Below are 13,062 nucleotides of genomic sequence, written 5' to 3'. Positions count from 1 at the left end.
CTGTGACATATCGTCGCCACTACAAAATTAGCTCTAGACAAAAAGAAAAGCGTGATAATTATGAAAAGAGAATGATTGCATTGTATTTTTTACTCTCTTTTTTTTTTTGTATTTCTGGAAGTAGATTTCAAAGAACACTAATCCATGTTCTGATTGGCTTTATATAACTTATACTACTGCTTGACTGCTATAACATGGGTTTGGCAGCATCTGCAAATGTAAATATGAAACTATGAAATCAAAAATTTGATTGGTGGTTCTTCACTTCCTTTAGTTTGATTCTTTAAGATTTATATGTTTCCAAAAATTTTCATTATCTTGCGTAAAAAGATGTAGTGGAAATCGAGCTGGTCCAATCCGTGTAGACCTTTTTTTGTGCCTCTCCGCACCTAATCTCTTTGTCTTTGGTCCATTTCAGCTATCTTTTTTTTTACCCCACACAAAAATATTAAACCATATTACAAACTACTTACTATTTCTGGTCTTTCATTGACAATATCTAAATTAACCCTCTTTGGCTTATATAGTTTCATTGTACAAGCTTCACTCTTGGATGAAACTGAGTGGTGAGAAGAGGCATTTGAAGCTCGGCGGCCGGAGGAGGATCGGTGAATATATTCCGGCGAGAATCAGAGGGTCCCACACTAGACAAGGTTTACCTCCCTAAAAAGCATACAAGTGGAAGAAGCATAGGATAAAAATTAGTACATGAAGTTGGGTTTCAAGAAGGATATTTGAGAATGTGCTTTGTGAGGCATCATCAGTAGAAGCAAGCAAGCCAGTCAAATATATTCTTCTTCTTTTTTTTTTTTCTTTCTTTGCCTTTTCTTTGGTCACTATAAAACAAATCTCAGCTTCCTCTCTTGGCCTACACTCACAAAACAAACACTCTCTTCTTCATTTCTTCTTTTGAGTTTACGGACTTAAAAAAAGAGAAGAAGCTATGGTGAAGTTCACAAAGCAATTCGAAGGGCAGCTCGTTCCAGAATGGAAAGACGCCTTCGTCGATTACTCACAGCTGAAGAAAGACCTCAAGAAAATCCATGTGTTGAACAATGGAGTTGAGAAGAAGCACTCAGAAACTTCTCTCATTAAAACCATTAAGTCCTCTTTAGGAAAGCTTTCGCTTTTCGGTAACAAGGAGCGTGAACGATCTCGTGCCATCCATGTACTAATACTATAACCTTTGCGACTTATTGTTTATCAACTCATCGTGGGGGTGTTTGTAGTAATGACTTTGATGCTTTTTGAACAGGTTCATAAGAAACTTGCTTCTTCTGGAAGTAACAATGACGTGTATGAGACGGAACTTCTGGAGAAGATTGCTGATGATACTGATGCTGCAAAAGAGTTCTTCGCTTGTCTAGACACGCAGCTTAACAAAGTGAATCAGTTCTACAAGACAAAGGAGAAAGAGTTCTTGGAGAGAGGGGAGTGTCTGAAGAAGCAAATGGAGATACTCATTGAGCTCAAAGATGCTTTCAAACAAAAACATGCTAATGGAGAGTCTACTCAAGAATCAAAAGAAGACGATTCCATATCATGCACCATCTCTTGCGGTAACAATAATAAAAGGCCCTGGTTAGCTATATGGTTTCTAACAATTGGTTTAACTAATTTCCCCTGTTTTCGGATGCAGAGGAAGACTCTGTTAAGAACAGAACAGAGCAAATGCAAGTTGATGAATCTTGCTTAGAGGGTTTGGAGGATAATGGAGCAGATGCATTGGAGTCTCCGAGATCAGAAGAACCGATCAAAACCATCAACGAGGACTCGAAGCTGACAACGGTTACTGGTCGGGTTTTCAGCTGTCAGGGGAAGAATGTTAAGATAAAGATACCACTTACCAATCCTTCTCGTACATTCTCAGCTATCAGTTACTTGATAAACCAATCTTCATCGAAAAAATACGGTCAAGATGGAGGAAATAAGCTACAAATCAGCAAGAAAAAGCTAAGCCACGCAGAGAAGATGATAAAAGGAGCTTTGACAGAACTCTTCAAAGGGTTGAATTATCTCAAAACTTACAGAAACTTGAACATGTTAGCCTTCATGAACATTCTCAAAAAGTTCGATAAGGTAAGCCTTGAATCAGAGCAATTCAACATGATTCTTTCAACTTTCTTTTTAAAATTTAAGACCAAACCCTCTTATGTTTTAGGTAACTGGAAAACAAATCCTTCCAATATATCTCAGAGTTGTGGAAAGTTCTTACTTCAACAGTTCAGAAAAGGTAACTAAAAAAAAATCTACTGTGTCCTAAAGTTAGTGTAAGCGGAGAATCGACACCATACACTCTTGTCTTGTCCACTTTATTTTGGTTTATGGAATATGAAAAAAAGTTACCAAATAGTTTTGTCATTATTGTCTTGGGACATAACAGGTGATAAATCTATCTGATGAAGTTGAGGGATGGTTCATCAAGCACTTCGCTGGAGAAAATCGTAGAAAGGCTATGAAATATCTGAAACCGCACCACCGTAAAGAGTCTCACTCTGTCACCTTCTTCATTGGTGAGATTTTGCTTTTAGCTTTATACTTATGAAAATATTTACCTGTTGATGTTGTGACATTTTTATTAGCACTTGCCAACACAAAATATGTTTTCAGACTAACAAAAAAATAAAAAATAAAAAAGGACTTTGGACCCATCACACACATACACATTAGGATTCCACAATGTAACCTTTATAAATCTTTTGTGTTTTGGGTGGAAGACTAAGAGAGTCACGTTGTGTTATACTCTCTGTTGCATATCATTATCTTGTCTGCTAAAGAATCTTTTGGAGATTGTAATAAAAATCTAATCTTGTTTGATCTTAAAAAAAACTTCAGGTCTTTTCACTGGTTGCTTTGTTGCGCTTCTTGCTGGCTACATCATTGTGGCTCATCTTACTGGAATGTATAGACAACACTCTGAGAACACTTTCTACATGGAAACTGCATATCCTGTACTTAGGCGAGTGATCAAATTAAAATCTTGGTTAAACAGCAGAAGCTATACTAATTTAACCAATAGAAGCTAATGCTAGTTTATCTTGTTTCATATGTTTCTGCAGCATGTTTGGGCTCTTGTTTCTACATTTATTCTTATACGGTTGCAACATATTTTTCTGGCGAAAAGCGAGGATAAATTATAGTTTCATCTTCGAACTTGGTTCCCAAAATGAGCTCAAGTACAGAGATGTTTTCTTGATATGTACTGCTTCAATGTCGGCAATAGCCGGGGTCATGTTTGTTCATCTATCACTTCTTGCAAAAGGTCACTCCTTTAGACAAGTTCAAGTGATCCCTGGCCTTCTATTACTGGTATTTAACAAACATTAGTCACTCTTCATCATGTGTTGTTTTTTTTCGTTTGTAAATTTGTAACCTAACTCTGTTTAAATTGTTTTTTGCAGGCCTTCTTGTTAATACTGATTTGTCCCTTGAACATTTTCTATAAATCGAGCCGTTACCGGCTTATAACGGTCATTAGAAACATAGTTTTTTCACCTCTTTACAAAGTCATGATGCTCGATTTCTTCATGGCTGATCAACTTTGTAGCCAGGTAATAACTTAAATCACATTTCAATAGACCAAAACAGAGTTATGAAAAATATGGTCTTTACAATGGATTTAATCTTGTATCTTGCAGGTACCAATGTTAAGGAACCTAGAATACATCGCCTGCTACTATATTACTGGTAGCTACGCAACGCAGGACTATGGATATTGTATGAGAGTCAAATACTACAGAGATCTCGCTTATGCAGTTTCCTTCCTACCATACTACTGGAGAGCAATGCAGGTATATTATACTAAAAATCATTCCTTCTTACACAAGTTTCTATTTCTTTTCTCCCAAGTTAGGAGAAAATACTGATGATAGGATTCTGAAACAGTGTGCAAGAAGGTGGTTTGATGAAGGTGAAACGAGCCACCTAGTGAACCTAGGGAAGTACGTGTCAGCGATGTTAGCCGCTGGAACCAAAGTAGCTTACGAGAAGGAGAGGAGCATTGGCTGGCTCTGCCTTGTGGTGGCTATGTCAAGTGTAGCTACAGTTTACCAATTGTATTGGGACTTTGTAAAAGATTGGGGTTTACTCCAACACAATTCCAACAACCCTTGGCTTAGGAACCAACTCATGCTTCGCCAAAAATCCATATACTACTTCTCTATGGTACAAATCCAAATCTTTTATCACCCAAATACACACACAAATAATGTTAACAAAAAAAAATGAACGAATTGATTCTCTTCTCTATTTTTCTCATACTTATCTCTCTCATTTCTTTTGTGTAGGTTCTAAATCTTGTTCTGAGGTTGGCATGGCTACAAACAGTTTTGCACTCAAGTTTTGAGCATGTAGACTACAGAGTAACAGGATTGTTCTTGGCAGCTCTTGAAGTCATTAGGAGAGGACAATGGAACTTTTACCGGTAAAACTAATCTCCATTTTTTTTTTTTTTTGGGAATCAGATTCAGGATACATCATATACTGATACTTGTGTGGACAAAAAACAAAACATATGCAGATTGGAGAATGAGCATCTAAATAATGCAGGCAAGTTTCGAGCTGTAAAGACAGTGCCACTTCCTTTCAGAGAAGTCGACGAAGAAGACTGACCTCTGGCTCTGATCTTGTCCATCACCATTGTTAACTTTGTCAGATTTGTAAGAACAATATGAGAAGAAGGGAAAAAGGGAAGGATTTGTTTCTTTCTTGATCAACCATATTTTGTGATCAGTGATCAAGAATCTTCAAGATTATTATTATTATTCTTGTCCAAATGTATTGATGTAACTAAAGAATCTTACTTCCCTTCTTTGATTGTTCTCCCATTTGTTCATCACCAAGAAATTGAAAAAAAAGAAGAAATATTGAGTTATATCTTATTTTTTAAACAAAAAGATGTTAATACAAGAGTCTAGATTACTAAACTAAGAATAATTTTAAAAATTTTGGATTTCAAGATTTTGGTTTTGTTGATAGTCCATTTTATTAATTTGAGTCATTAGTAGACAACTAGACAAAAGACATGCATCTATTTAAAAAAAAAAAAAATACTCAACTAAAACAAAAAAGTTAAAATCGGATAAAACAAAAACTTTATTTACTAATTGAAAAATTTCTAAACTTTATCGCAACCCGAAATTTTATTTGGAAAATGAAACTTCTTCAACAAAATTTCGAAACTTTGAGGATTGTTTATTCATTACACACGTGGCCGGATCTGAGACGGTGAAATCGAGCAAAACAACCTATTCTCTCTTTGTGAATATATATTTTATCCAGATTATGTTAATCATTTCTATAATTACAGGTTTATTCAAATTAAGATCTTTTTACCCATTCTTCTTTAGCTTGAGTTTGCTCCAAGAGTCACAGGCGGTGAGCATGACGAATACTGCCGCCGGTTGGTCACCGGTTTTGGCTCCAATCTATTCTCCGGTAAATAGTAACTCAAAGCCAATCAGTTTCCGGTTCTCTGCTTCTTTCTACAAGCCGCCTCTTCCATTGTTCAACCAGCAAAACCCTGTATCGGCTCTACACAGGTACCAAGCTTTCATGGGTTTGATCTCATTTTGTCTCCCCTTCTCGTAAATCTCAGAAAGGCTCATCCTTTTAAAGCTTCTCCCAGGTCGGGAGCTGCTCGTGTGATAGAGGTAGTAGCACCCAAGCAAAGGAATCGATCGTTCTCTGTTTTTGCGTCTCTCACTGATGATTCTAAGTTAAACCCAGAAGAGGAATCAAATGATTCCGTAGAGGTATCAATCAAATTTGGGTTTTTTTTTTAATCTTGTTCAGTTGTTTGTGCCTATGTATGTCTTTCTCGTTGAAATTTTGGTTCTTGTTTGTTGTTGTTATGCAGGGACAGGTTGCTTCTGTAGATATTAAACTACCGAGAAGACGTTTGCAAGTGGAGTTTACTTGCAATTCATGTGGAGAAAGAACCAAGCGGCTTATCAATCGACATGCCTATGAACGTGGCCTTGTCTTTGTCCAGGTGTGGCTTTGATTTTGCTTCTTTTGATATGATCAATTTGTGCACACCACATGTTTGCTTAATTGTCCAAGAGAGATGCTTTTGGTTGGTTAATTGCTTTTATTATTTCTTTGGCAGTGTGCAGGATGCCTTCAACATCATAAACTGGTTGACAATCTTGGTGCCATTGTTGAGTACGACTTCCGTGAAACCTCCAAGGATTTGAGTACTGATCAAGTTTGATATGCTACATCGAATGTTGAATCAAATTTTTTGTTCCTTTTCTCAGATATGTCTGGTTATGCATGATAAGAAGTAAGCTGTTTTCCTCAAAGAATGTAAAAGAATGTATTATTTTTGAATCAATGTGTCGGTATACATGGGGAAAAATGTAGCTGTTCGGGTCAATAAATTTGTGATAGAAATTTTAGGCTGTTATAGCCAGCAGAAAGAGAATTCCCAGTGCGGTATTGACCAACATTCCTACTCTTCCTTCCAGCTGATTCAAGGCATTTCCTCCATTCTGTAAACCAGAAATTTAAAGAGGGTTATAATCATAGAAGCATGGCGGTGATAGTTAACCTTATCCTCCTCTATATTTTATAAGATTGTTGTTCAGTAAGAAATTGTTACCGTGTCTGGTGATGGTGCTGGAGCTGTGTCCTGGGAATCTGTTAGGACTGGAGGAGATGGAGGACTCGGGGGAGTTGGTGCTGGAGCTGGGGCATGGTGATGCCTTTTGTGTTTGTGCTTTTTCTTGTGCTTTGCAGGAGCCGGTGCTGGAGCTGGTGGTAAACTTATTGGTGTAGGCGCTTGTGCTGGAGGTGAAGAAGCTGGTGTGGGAGGTGGAGAAGCTGGTGCGGGAGGTGGAGATGCTGGTGCAGGAGGTGGTGAAGCTGGTGCGGGTGGGGGAGAAGCTGGAACGGGAGGTGGTGATACTGGGGGTGGTGAGACAGATGGGGCTGAAACGGGTGGGCTTTGGGGTGGTTGTGGAGGCGGGGTTATGGGGCTGCTTACTGGTGCAACTTTTGGAGCCGGTGATGAAATTGGAGTAACTGCTGGCACCGGAGATGCTGGTGGCTTAGTAGCTGAAACGGGTGGAGTAGTAGTAGTTGGAGGCGGAGCAGTGGTGGTTGGAGGTGGAGCAGTGATTGTTGGAGGCGTAGCAGCTGTGGTTGGAGGAACAGCAGCGGTTGTTGGAGGCAGAGTAGTTGTGGAGGTTGTCGGTGATGCGGCAGGTCCTTGTGCACTGACACTATTGGGAGAGATAAGTGCAGAAGCTAAAAGAAGAGACCAAATGATTGAATTTGAATCCATTGTGTTGAGATGGAAGATGCAGGAAACAATTGGTGAAGGTTGTGCATATAAACAACTGTGAAATGTTGAGATTTCTTAAAGTATGAATGAAAAAGTTTGGTGCAACGATGAGTTAGGTGGTTTAAGAGATCCAGTCTTCATCAGAATGCTACGTTGCTTCTAATTTTGTGCCATTAGTACGTTCTTATCATATAACTGTCCCCAATAATAATCAGCATTTTTAATGAAACGTGTTAATCATAAACTATAATGGGACCGATGGTTCCTTCGGACCTAAAACTGGTAAAGAGTCTAGATCACTATCAAGAAAGGTTGGTTTTAACAAAGGTTGAAGCAAAACACGTGTTACAATCAGTGGCACTGCAATGAACCAACATCGTCTTCAAATTTTTAACAAATGACAACGTTTCATGGACAAAAGAATATACAATTTTGAACAGATCAGATGCAAAACTTGTTCTACAGACATAAACATTGAGGCATTGGAGGTAAGCTTCTACAGACAGAAAAAGGGTAAGACTTGATGCATCTTGTTGAGGAGTTTAGAGGCGTGAAGATGATGATGATGATCGGTAGGAGCGGGTGGATCTGAGTTCTTTTCTTTCTTCTTTCTCCGCAGCTGGAAAAACTGTTGCATTGTCTGAGCACATTCTGATTCAAGAACTCCGCGTCGTATTGTCATCTTAGGATGAAATGGATGAACTGGAGGCGCCGGCTTTTCTGAATTCTCTGATCCATTTTCTTCGCCTCCCGGGAACAGCCTGAAACCATAATTTGTTCAATGAATTTGACTCAGCAATGTTCAGAATAACAATTTCGGTTTCAGAAGTTATTATTACCTGATCCAGCTGCCATCTGCTCCGAGAAGCTTATTGGGAGCACCCCACACAAGAGTTTTGACCCTTGCTTGAAGTATTGCTCCCGCACACATTGGGCATGGTTCTAGTGTTACATAGAGTGTTGTATCCTGTTGGAAGAATAAGCAAGTTATAGTCTAAATAGTTTCACTACTGCATCTATCAATCCACATCATCAAACACTAACTATTTGTTGATTATTAGGATCATTTCATTTTAATATCCCCACAAATTAAGCATCAGCACGCCAAACTTAAATCTATTGTTATGCTCATATACTAGTTCTGCTATTGCAATGTAACAAAAATGTATATTTTCCCATGAGGAAGCTGTTCTAGAGGGAGAGAGACGATTACCGCAAGCCTCCATGAACGAAGTACTTTGGAACCCTCTCGAATGCAAATCATTTCTGCATGGGCGGTTGAATCTCGAAGTTCCTCTACTCTGAAACACAAAACTATGGTTAGCTGAATCCAGGAGGAGAATATAAGAGTGAAAAAAGGTTTCACGAAAATTACACTTACAGATTAAAACCCCGAGCAATGATTTTCCCATCATGCACAAGCACAGCCCCGACAGGTACCTCCCATGTATCAGCAGCCTTTTTAGCTTCTACTAACGCTTCCCTCATGAATATTTCATCAACTGTTCGTCTTTCAGATTCTACTCTGTATGCCTCTTCCCACTCCTCAAAACTATCCCTCACAACCTGTTTATTCCTCTGAAGTTTCTTTTGTATGAACGAAGAGTCTGTTGATATGGAACCTGTTTCTTCCTGAGACTTCGCACTTAGAGGTTGTTGTTGTTGTTCCACCTGCTCTCTTAAGCTGTTACTACCAGATACCATGCTGAGACGGGATTCTGAAGGTTCCTTTACAACAGGAGACCTTAGGTTTCGACCAGGAAAAGGCAACTGCTTGTGACCTGCATCCACTTCAGGAATACGAGCCTGGTAGCGTCTTCCTTCTCCCACAGTAACATTTTGATCACTAGTTACCTTGGTGGGACTAGATTCTGATGGTTCCTTGATAGCAGGAGATCTTATCAGGTTTCGACTAGGCAGTTTCATTGGCACCCCTGTTGAAGCAGTCTCGGAAAGACGGAACTCAAAGTTTTTGCCTTCTTCTTCATCCGCACGAACAATTTGATCACCAGATGAGGATGCCACGAGATTCGATGCAGAGCCACCTTCTAATATAGTGGCAGATGGTGAGAATACTAAACCTTCATGCCGTCCAGATCGCTGCTTCAGATTTGTAGCACCAGAAGGTTCAAATTGGCTTCTAGGAGAAGTTTGACCAACCTCCAACTGCTGTAGCGAATGAGCCTCTTGAGGCAAAACTCTATCCCCTTTGTTATCATCACTGCTTCCCTCATGCTCACGTCCAGAGAACCATGTTGCACTGCTAACTGACTCATTGGGAGAACTTTTTCCCGCAGGCTTTGCACTCGAGTCAGAGCTTCCAGCTCGAGAGCCCCACCGAAGCCGAGCAATATCAGCGATAACATTCCACAAGGACTTACCATTTCTTTTGAAAATAGCATTTCCCTCTGCTGCATTTCCTTCCGTGGCTCCTGGTTGAGGAGTTCCCTGAGTAGAATCTGTGACCCACAATTCATCTGATGGTCCCTTTGCTCCTGAACCAGATGATCGCCTTGAGTCCCGCCTCTTCAACTGATTGCTTTCAACTCTTTGCTCCACAGTCTCCGGATATGATACTTCATGCTTGGCCTTTTTCAAAAACTCCCCAACGAACTTCTCTGATGCCTGTTCTAACTGATGCGCAGAACTCAGAGCATCTTCGTGTGTTGTAACTCCCATCGGTTCTACTGCAGATATACTAGTAACAAGAGCTCCTTCTCTTGGTTGTTCAAAGGCTATGGGATAACCACTTTCTGAAGTTCCATGGGAAATTTCTTGAATTGAAACTCCACCAGTTCCATAATTTTTCCCTGAGCCTCTGCTTACCAGCTGAGAAGAAGGAGGAATCAGTGTTGTTTGATGAAATTCTTGGATCTCTGCTGAAACCAAAGTCAAAGATGACTGTGAAGTTGAGGCCTCTTCAGATAGCTTTTCCTGAGAACGTAGATCCACTAAGGCCATTTGATCTTCTTTTGTTGAGTTAGCATGATCAAGCCTAGAGTCTTTCCAAGCACCACTTTTCCTGGTGTTGCTGTCCGATTGCACAATCGTAGTACTTCCTTGACCAATTAACCTCTTCTCAGATTTTCTCTTAATTTCTGTATATCTTACTTCATCACTTGTATGAGATACAGACACAGATGTTCTGTCAGATTGCGTCTTTTCCAAGGGATTATGTTCAATGTGATAATCTTGCTGCTTCCTTTCTGTTTGCAAACCAGAAACCAAGCCAGCATGTACTTCTTGGTTTCCAATCTGGTCTTCGCTTTGCGAGATATATGTATTTCTGATGTCCATGTCATGAATTTCTGAACTCTCAGAAAAGCGTTCAGTTGTCCTTCTCATACCAGCTTGCTTTGATATCCTTTCTTCTACTAGACGTTGCTGATTATTTGTTGCCTCTGGAAATTTTTGGAGCACATTTAAACCTTCCTCCTGAGTCCTACTAGATTTGGTTCTTCTCCGCATTTCCTCACTGCTATAACGAGCCTCTGATCTTTCCTGCAGTATCTGCTGAGAACTCTCAATGTTTTCGCTTCCAGAGTCATTACAAATTGAGTGAACTCTGTAGTCCTCTCTTTCACCAAAGAGTTTTTGGGTTTGGGATTTGGTCTCTGCATCGTTGACATGGATCTCATGAATTTCCATATCTTCTTCATAATTTTCCGTCGATTTAGAAGCTGTATTACTTGTTTGACTAAACTTCTTAGCTCTTCTCTGGTTCAAAATCACTGCCTGATTTGAATTTTCCCCTTCCTCAAAAACCTGCTTGCGATAGTTTGAACCCACTCTATTGGAGCTCTCATCTTTCTTTCTCCTCGAATGCATCTGAGAGGCTTCGTTTCTTTTGCCGGACTGTTCTACAATCTTCTTTTCTGAACTTCTCATGTTTTCCCGATGAATTTCCACATCCTCCTCCTGATCTTCAGTATCACTCTCAAACTCCCCAGAAGAAGCAAGTGAGTAATACGATGAACAACTCGAACTCTTTGCCCTTATTGGTCGAACTTCTCTTTCTTCACTCCTCCTTTTACTTTTCTTAATGGATTCGCCACTGACCAATTTAGAACCACGCCGAGGCTCACTCTCCAGCTGATAACTTTTCTTTCCCCTCCCACAATGTTCACAATCATCTCTTTCATCTAAGTTCACATCTTCCTTAATCCCATTTCGCCTACCAAACCCCTCAGGTCTCTCTACTCTTTCCCGCTGGTTTTTCCGAGTAACCCTCCCATTACCATAACTATCTCTTCCTTCAACTCTAACCTTTCTCACATTTCCCACTTTCCTACTCTCTTCAGCTCTACTGATTAAGTTCCATTTCCTCTCCTCATCTATCAATTCCTCACTTAAAAACGAAATCATAGCCTCTACATCATCCGGACAACTCCTACCATCACAACATTCATCAGATTCTTCCAAACACCTAAGCCTAAAGCTCCGATTTTTCCGTCTTGTGCCATCACAAGAAGCATAAACCTCACAACCCACAAGTCTATTCCCACCAACAAGCAACCTCCTTTGAAACGAAGGCCGCTGAATAAGCGTAGACTGTCTAATCCCATAAAGCACAAATCCAGGGTTTATCGATACCTTAGGCTTAACATATGAATAAGAAGAAGACGAAGAAGATGGTGTTGCACAGCAGCAGCAACGTGATGAGCCAGAACTAGCAGCACAGCAACAGCTTATCGAAGATGCGCATGAAGATTGTAAAAAGTGGTAACTTTCAGATCTCTCAGGGAGCAAAGAGCAGTAATCTTGGTAACTTCGACTTCGAATCGGCCATTGGAGTGAGTATGTGTATGTATTGAACATGTTGATTAATCGAAGAGGTACCTCGTTTTAAGCACAGAAGCAGCTATTGAAAATTCATCTCTAAATGAATGAGAACATCGTTGTGGTTCTTCGATGAGATTTACATCAGAAATGAATATGAAATTGTGTGTAGGATTTGCAGAGGAGGAAGACGACAACTCGACAAGAGCGAGTCCGGTTCGAGATTGAGGATAGAAGCAAACTCTCTCGGGTTCTGATTGGGCCTGTTTTATTTGGGCTTTATCTTTTTTTGTAAACATTTGGGCTTAATCTAACATTAAAGAAAATCAGGTAAGTGTTAGAAGAAACATAATGATTTTTTATTTTATTTTCTTTAGCATTGAGGAATTTCAAAGGTCCCATAAATTTAATTTAATTTTCCTTTTTAAGGACTAGTAGGGCAAGTTGGAAATACACATTTCATTTTCATTACTTTAAATGAAAAGTTAAATTATTGTGAAGAAGACATCCAAACTATAAATTTTCTAGCATAGCTTATGTTGTTGACAAAACAAATATATAACTAATTCTACTCGTTTAAGTTAAAGAGAAACAGTAAAGTATTGCTCTATTGTATTACATATCTTAAAATTTCATGTTACAATTAACAAAAAAAAAGAAAAAATAACTTAGTAGATTGGGTAGTTTTAAAACTTGCCATCGCGCAAATTATGTCATGTAGAAAATAAAGTATTTTTTTCCAGCTATTTCCATATCAAACAAGGTGCTAGTTCATTGAGTAAAAATGAAAAGCATCTATATATATAAAGTTAACTTTTTCTCTCTTCTCCTTATGCCATATCAGCTGCCACATCATCATTCATCTTAATTTTTTACACTGATTTATAATTACAACACTTTTTTATTTTTTTTCTACCTCATAACTTAGCCTTTATTTTATTTTTATATTCAATAGTGATTTTAAGAAAATAAATAATATAGTAAAAAACATTTAT

The 13,062-nt window shown here is 39.0% G+C and overlaps 4 protein-coding genes across 5 annotated transcripts; 2 read left to right on the top strand and 2 right to left on the bottom strand.

The window, feature by feature from the left end:
* Nucleotides 1-892: 892 nt before the first annotated feature.
* On the top strand, nucleotides 893-4,817 carry LOC17894440 (phosphate transporter PHO1 homolog 1). Its single transcript, XM_006300700.2, has 12 exons — nucleotides 893-1,168; nucleotides 1,256-1,559; nucleotides 1,640-2,079; nucleotides 2,162-2,233; nucleotides 2,384-2,513; nucleotides 2,836-2,959; nucleotides 3,060-3,309; nucleotides 3,402-3,551; nucleotides 3,639-3,791; nucleotides 3,886-4,164; nucleotides 4,287-4,423; nucleotides 4,520-4,817. The coding sequence occupies exons 1-12, from the start codon at nucleotides 944-946 to the stop codon at nucleotides 4,608-4,610; spliced, it is 2,355 nt and encodes a 784-aa protein (XP_006300762.1). The 5' UTR covers nucleotides 893-943; the 3' UTR covers nucleotides 4,611-4,817.
* A 408-nt stretch (nucleotides 4,818-5,225) lies between these two features.
* LOC17896031 lies at nucleotides 5,226-6,337 on the top strand. 2 transcript variants are annotated; one of them, XM_023788342.1, is made up of 4 exons: nucleotides 5,226-5,540; nucleotides 5,627-5,753; nucleotides 5,858-5,992; nucleotides 6,117-6,337. In XM_023788342.1, exons 1-4 carry the CDS (start codon nucleotides 5,284-5,286, stop codon nucleotides 6,195-6,197), a joined length of 600 nt encoding a protein of 199 aa, XP_023644110.1. In that variant the 5' UTR covers nucleotides 5,226-5,283; the 3' UTR covers nucleotides 6,198-6,337. The 2 variants fall into 2 exon arrangements, with proteins under 2 accessions (XP_023644110.1, XP_023644109.1); XM_023788341.1 differs by having other exon boundaries at nucleotides 5,229-5,540; nucleotides 6,110-6,337.
* Nucleotides 6,307-7,435, bottom strand: LOC111832069 (lysine-rich arabinogalactan protein 19). Its single transcript, XM_023788340.1, has 2 exons — nucleotides 6,605-7,435; nucleotides 6,307-6,494 (listed from the first exon to the last, which is right to left on the bottom strand). The coding sequence occupies exons 1-2, from the start codon at nucleotides 7,286-7,288 to the stop codon at nucleotides 6,399-6,401; spliced, it is 780 nt and encodes a 259-aa protein (XP_023644108.1). The 5' UTR covers nucleotides 7,289-7,435; the 3' UTR covers nucleotides 6,307-6,398.
* A 153-nt stretch (nucleotides 7,436-7,588) lies between these two features.
* On the bottom strand, nucleotides 7,589-12,314 carry LOC17896028 (tRNA(adenine(34)) deaminase, chloroplastic). The gene is made up of 4 exons (XM_023787211.1): nucleotides 8,670-12,314; nucleotides 8,502-8,589; nucleotides 8,128-8,255; nucleotides 7,589-8,049 (listed from the first exon to the last, which is right to left on the bottom strand). The coding sequence occupies exons 1-4, from the start codon at nucleotides 12,104-12,106 to the stop codon at nucleotides 7,785-7,787; spliced, it is 3,918 nt and encodes a 1,305-aa protein (XP_023642979.1). The 5' UTR covers nucleotides 12,107-12,314; the 3' UTR covers nucleotides 7,589-7,784.
* Between the last annotated feature and the right edge of the window lie 748 nt (nucleotides 12,315-13,062).

Source organism: Capsella rubella, unplaced genomic scaffold, assembly GCF_000375325.1.
Source record: "Capsella rubella cultivar Monte Gargano unplaced genomic scaffold, Caprub1_0 scaffold_2, whole genome shotgun sequence".
In the NCBI taxonomy this organism is placed as follows: Eukaryota; Viridiplantae; Streptophyta; class Magnoliopsida; order Brassicales; family Brassicaceae; genus Capsella; species Capsella rubella.
Note: the sequence above shows the minus strand (reverse complement) of the source record. Positions and strands in the feature narration are given on the sequence as shown.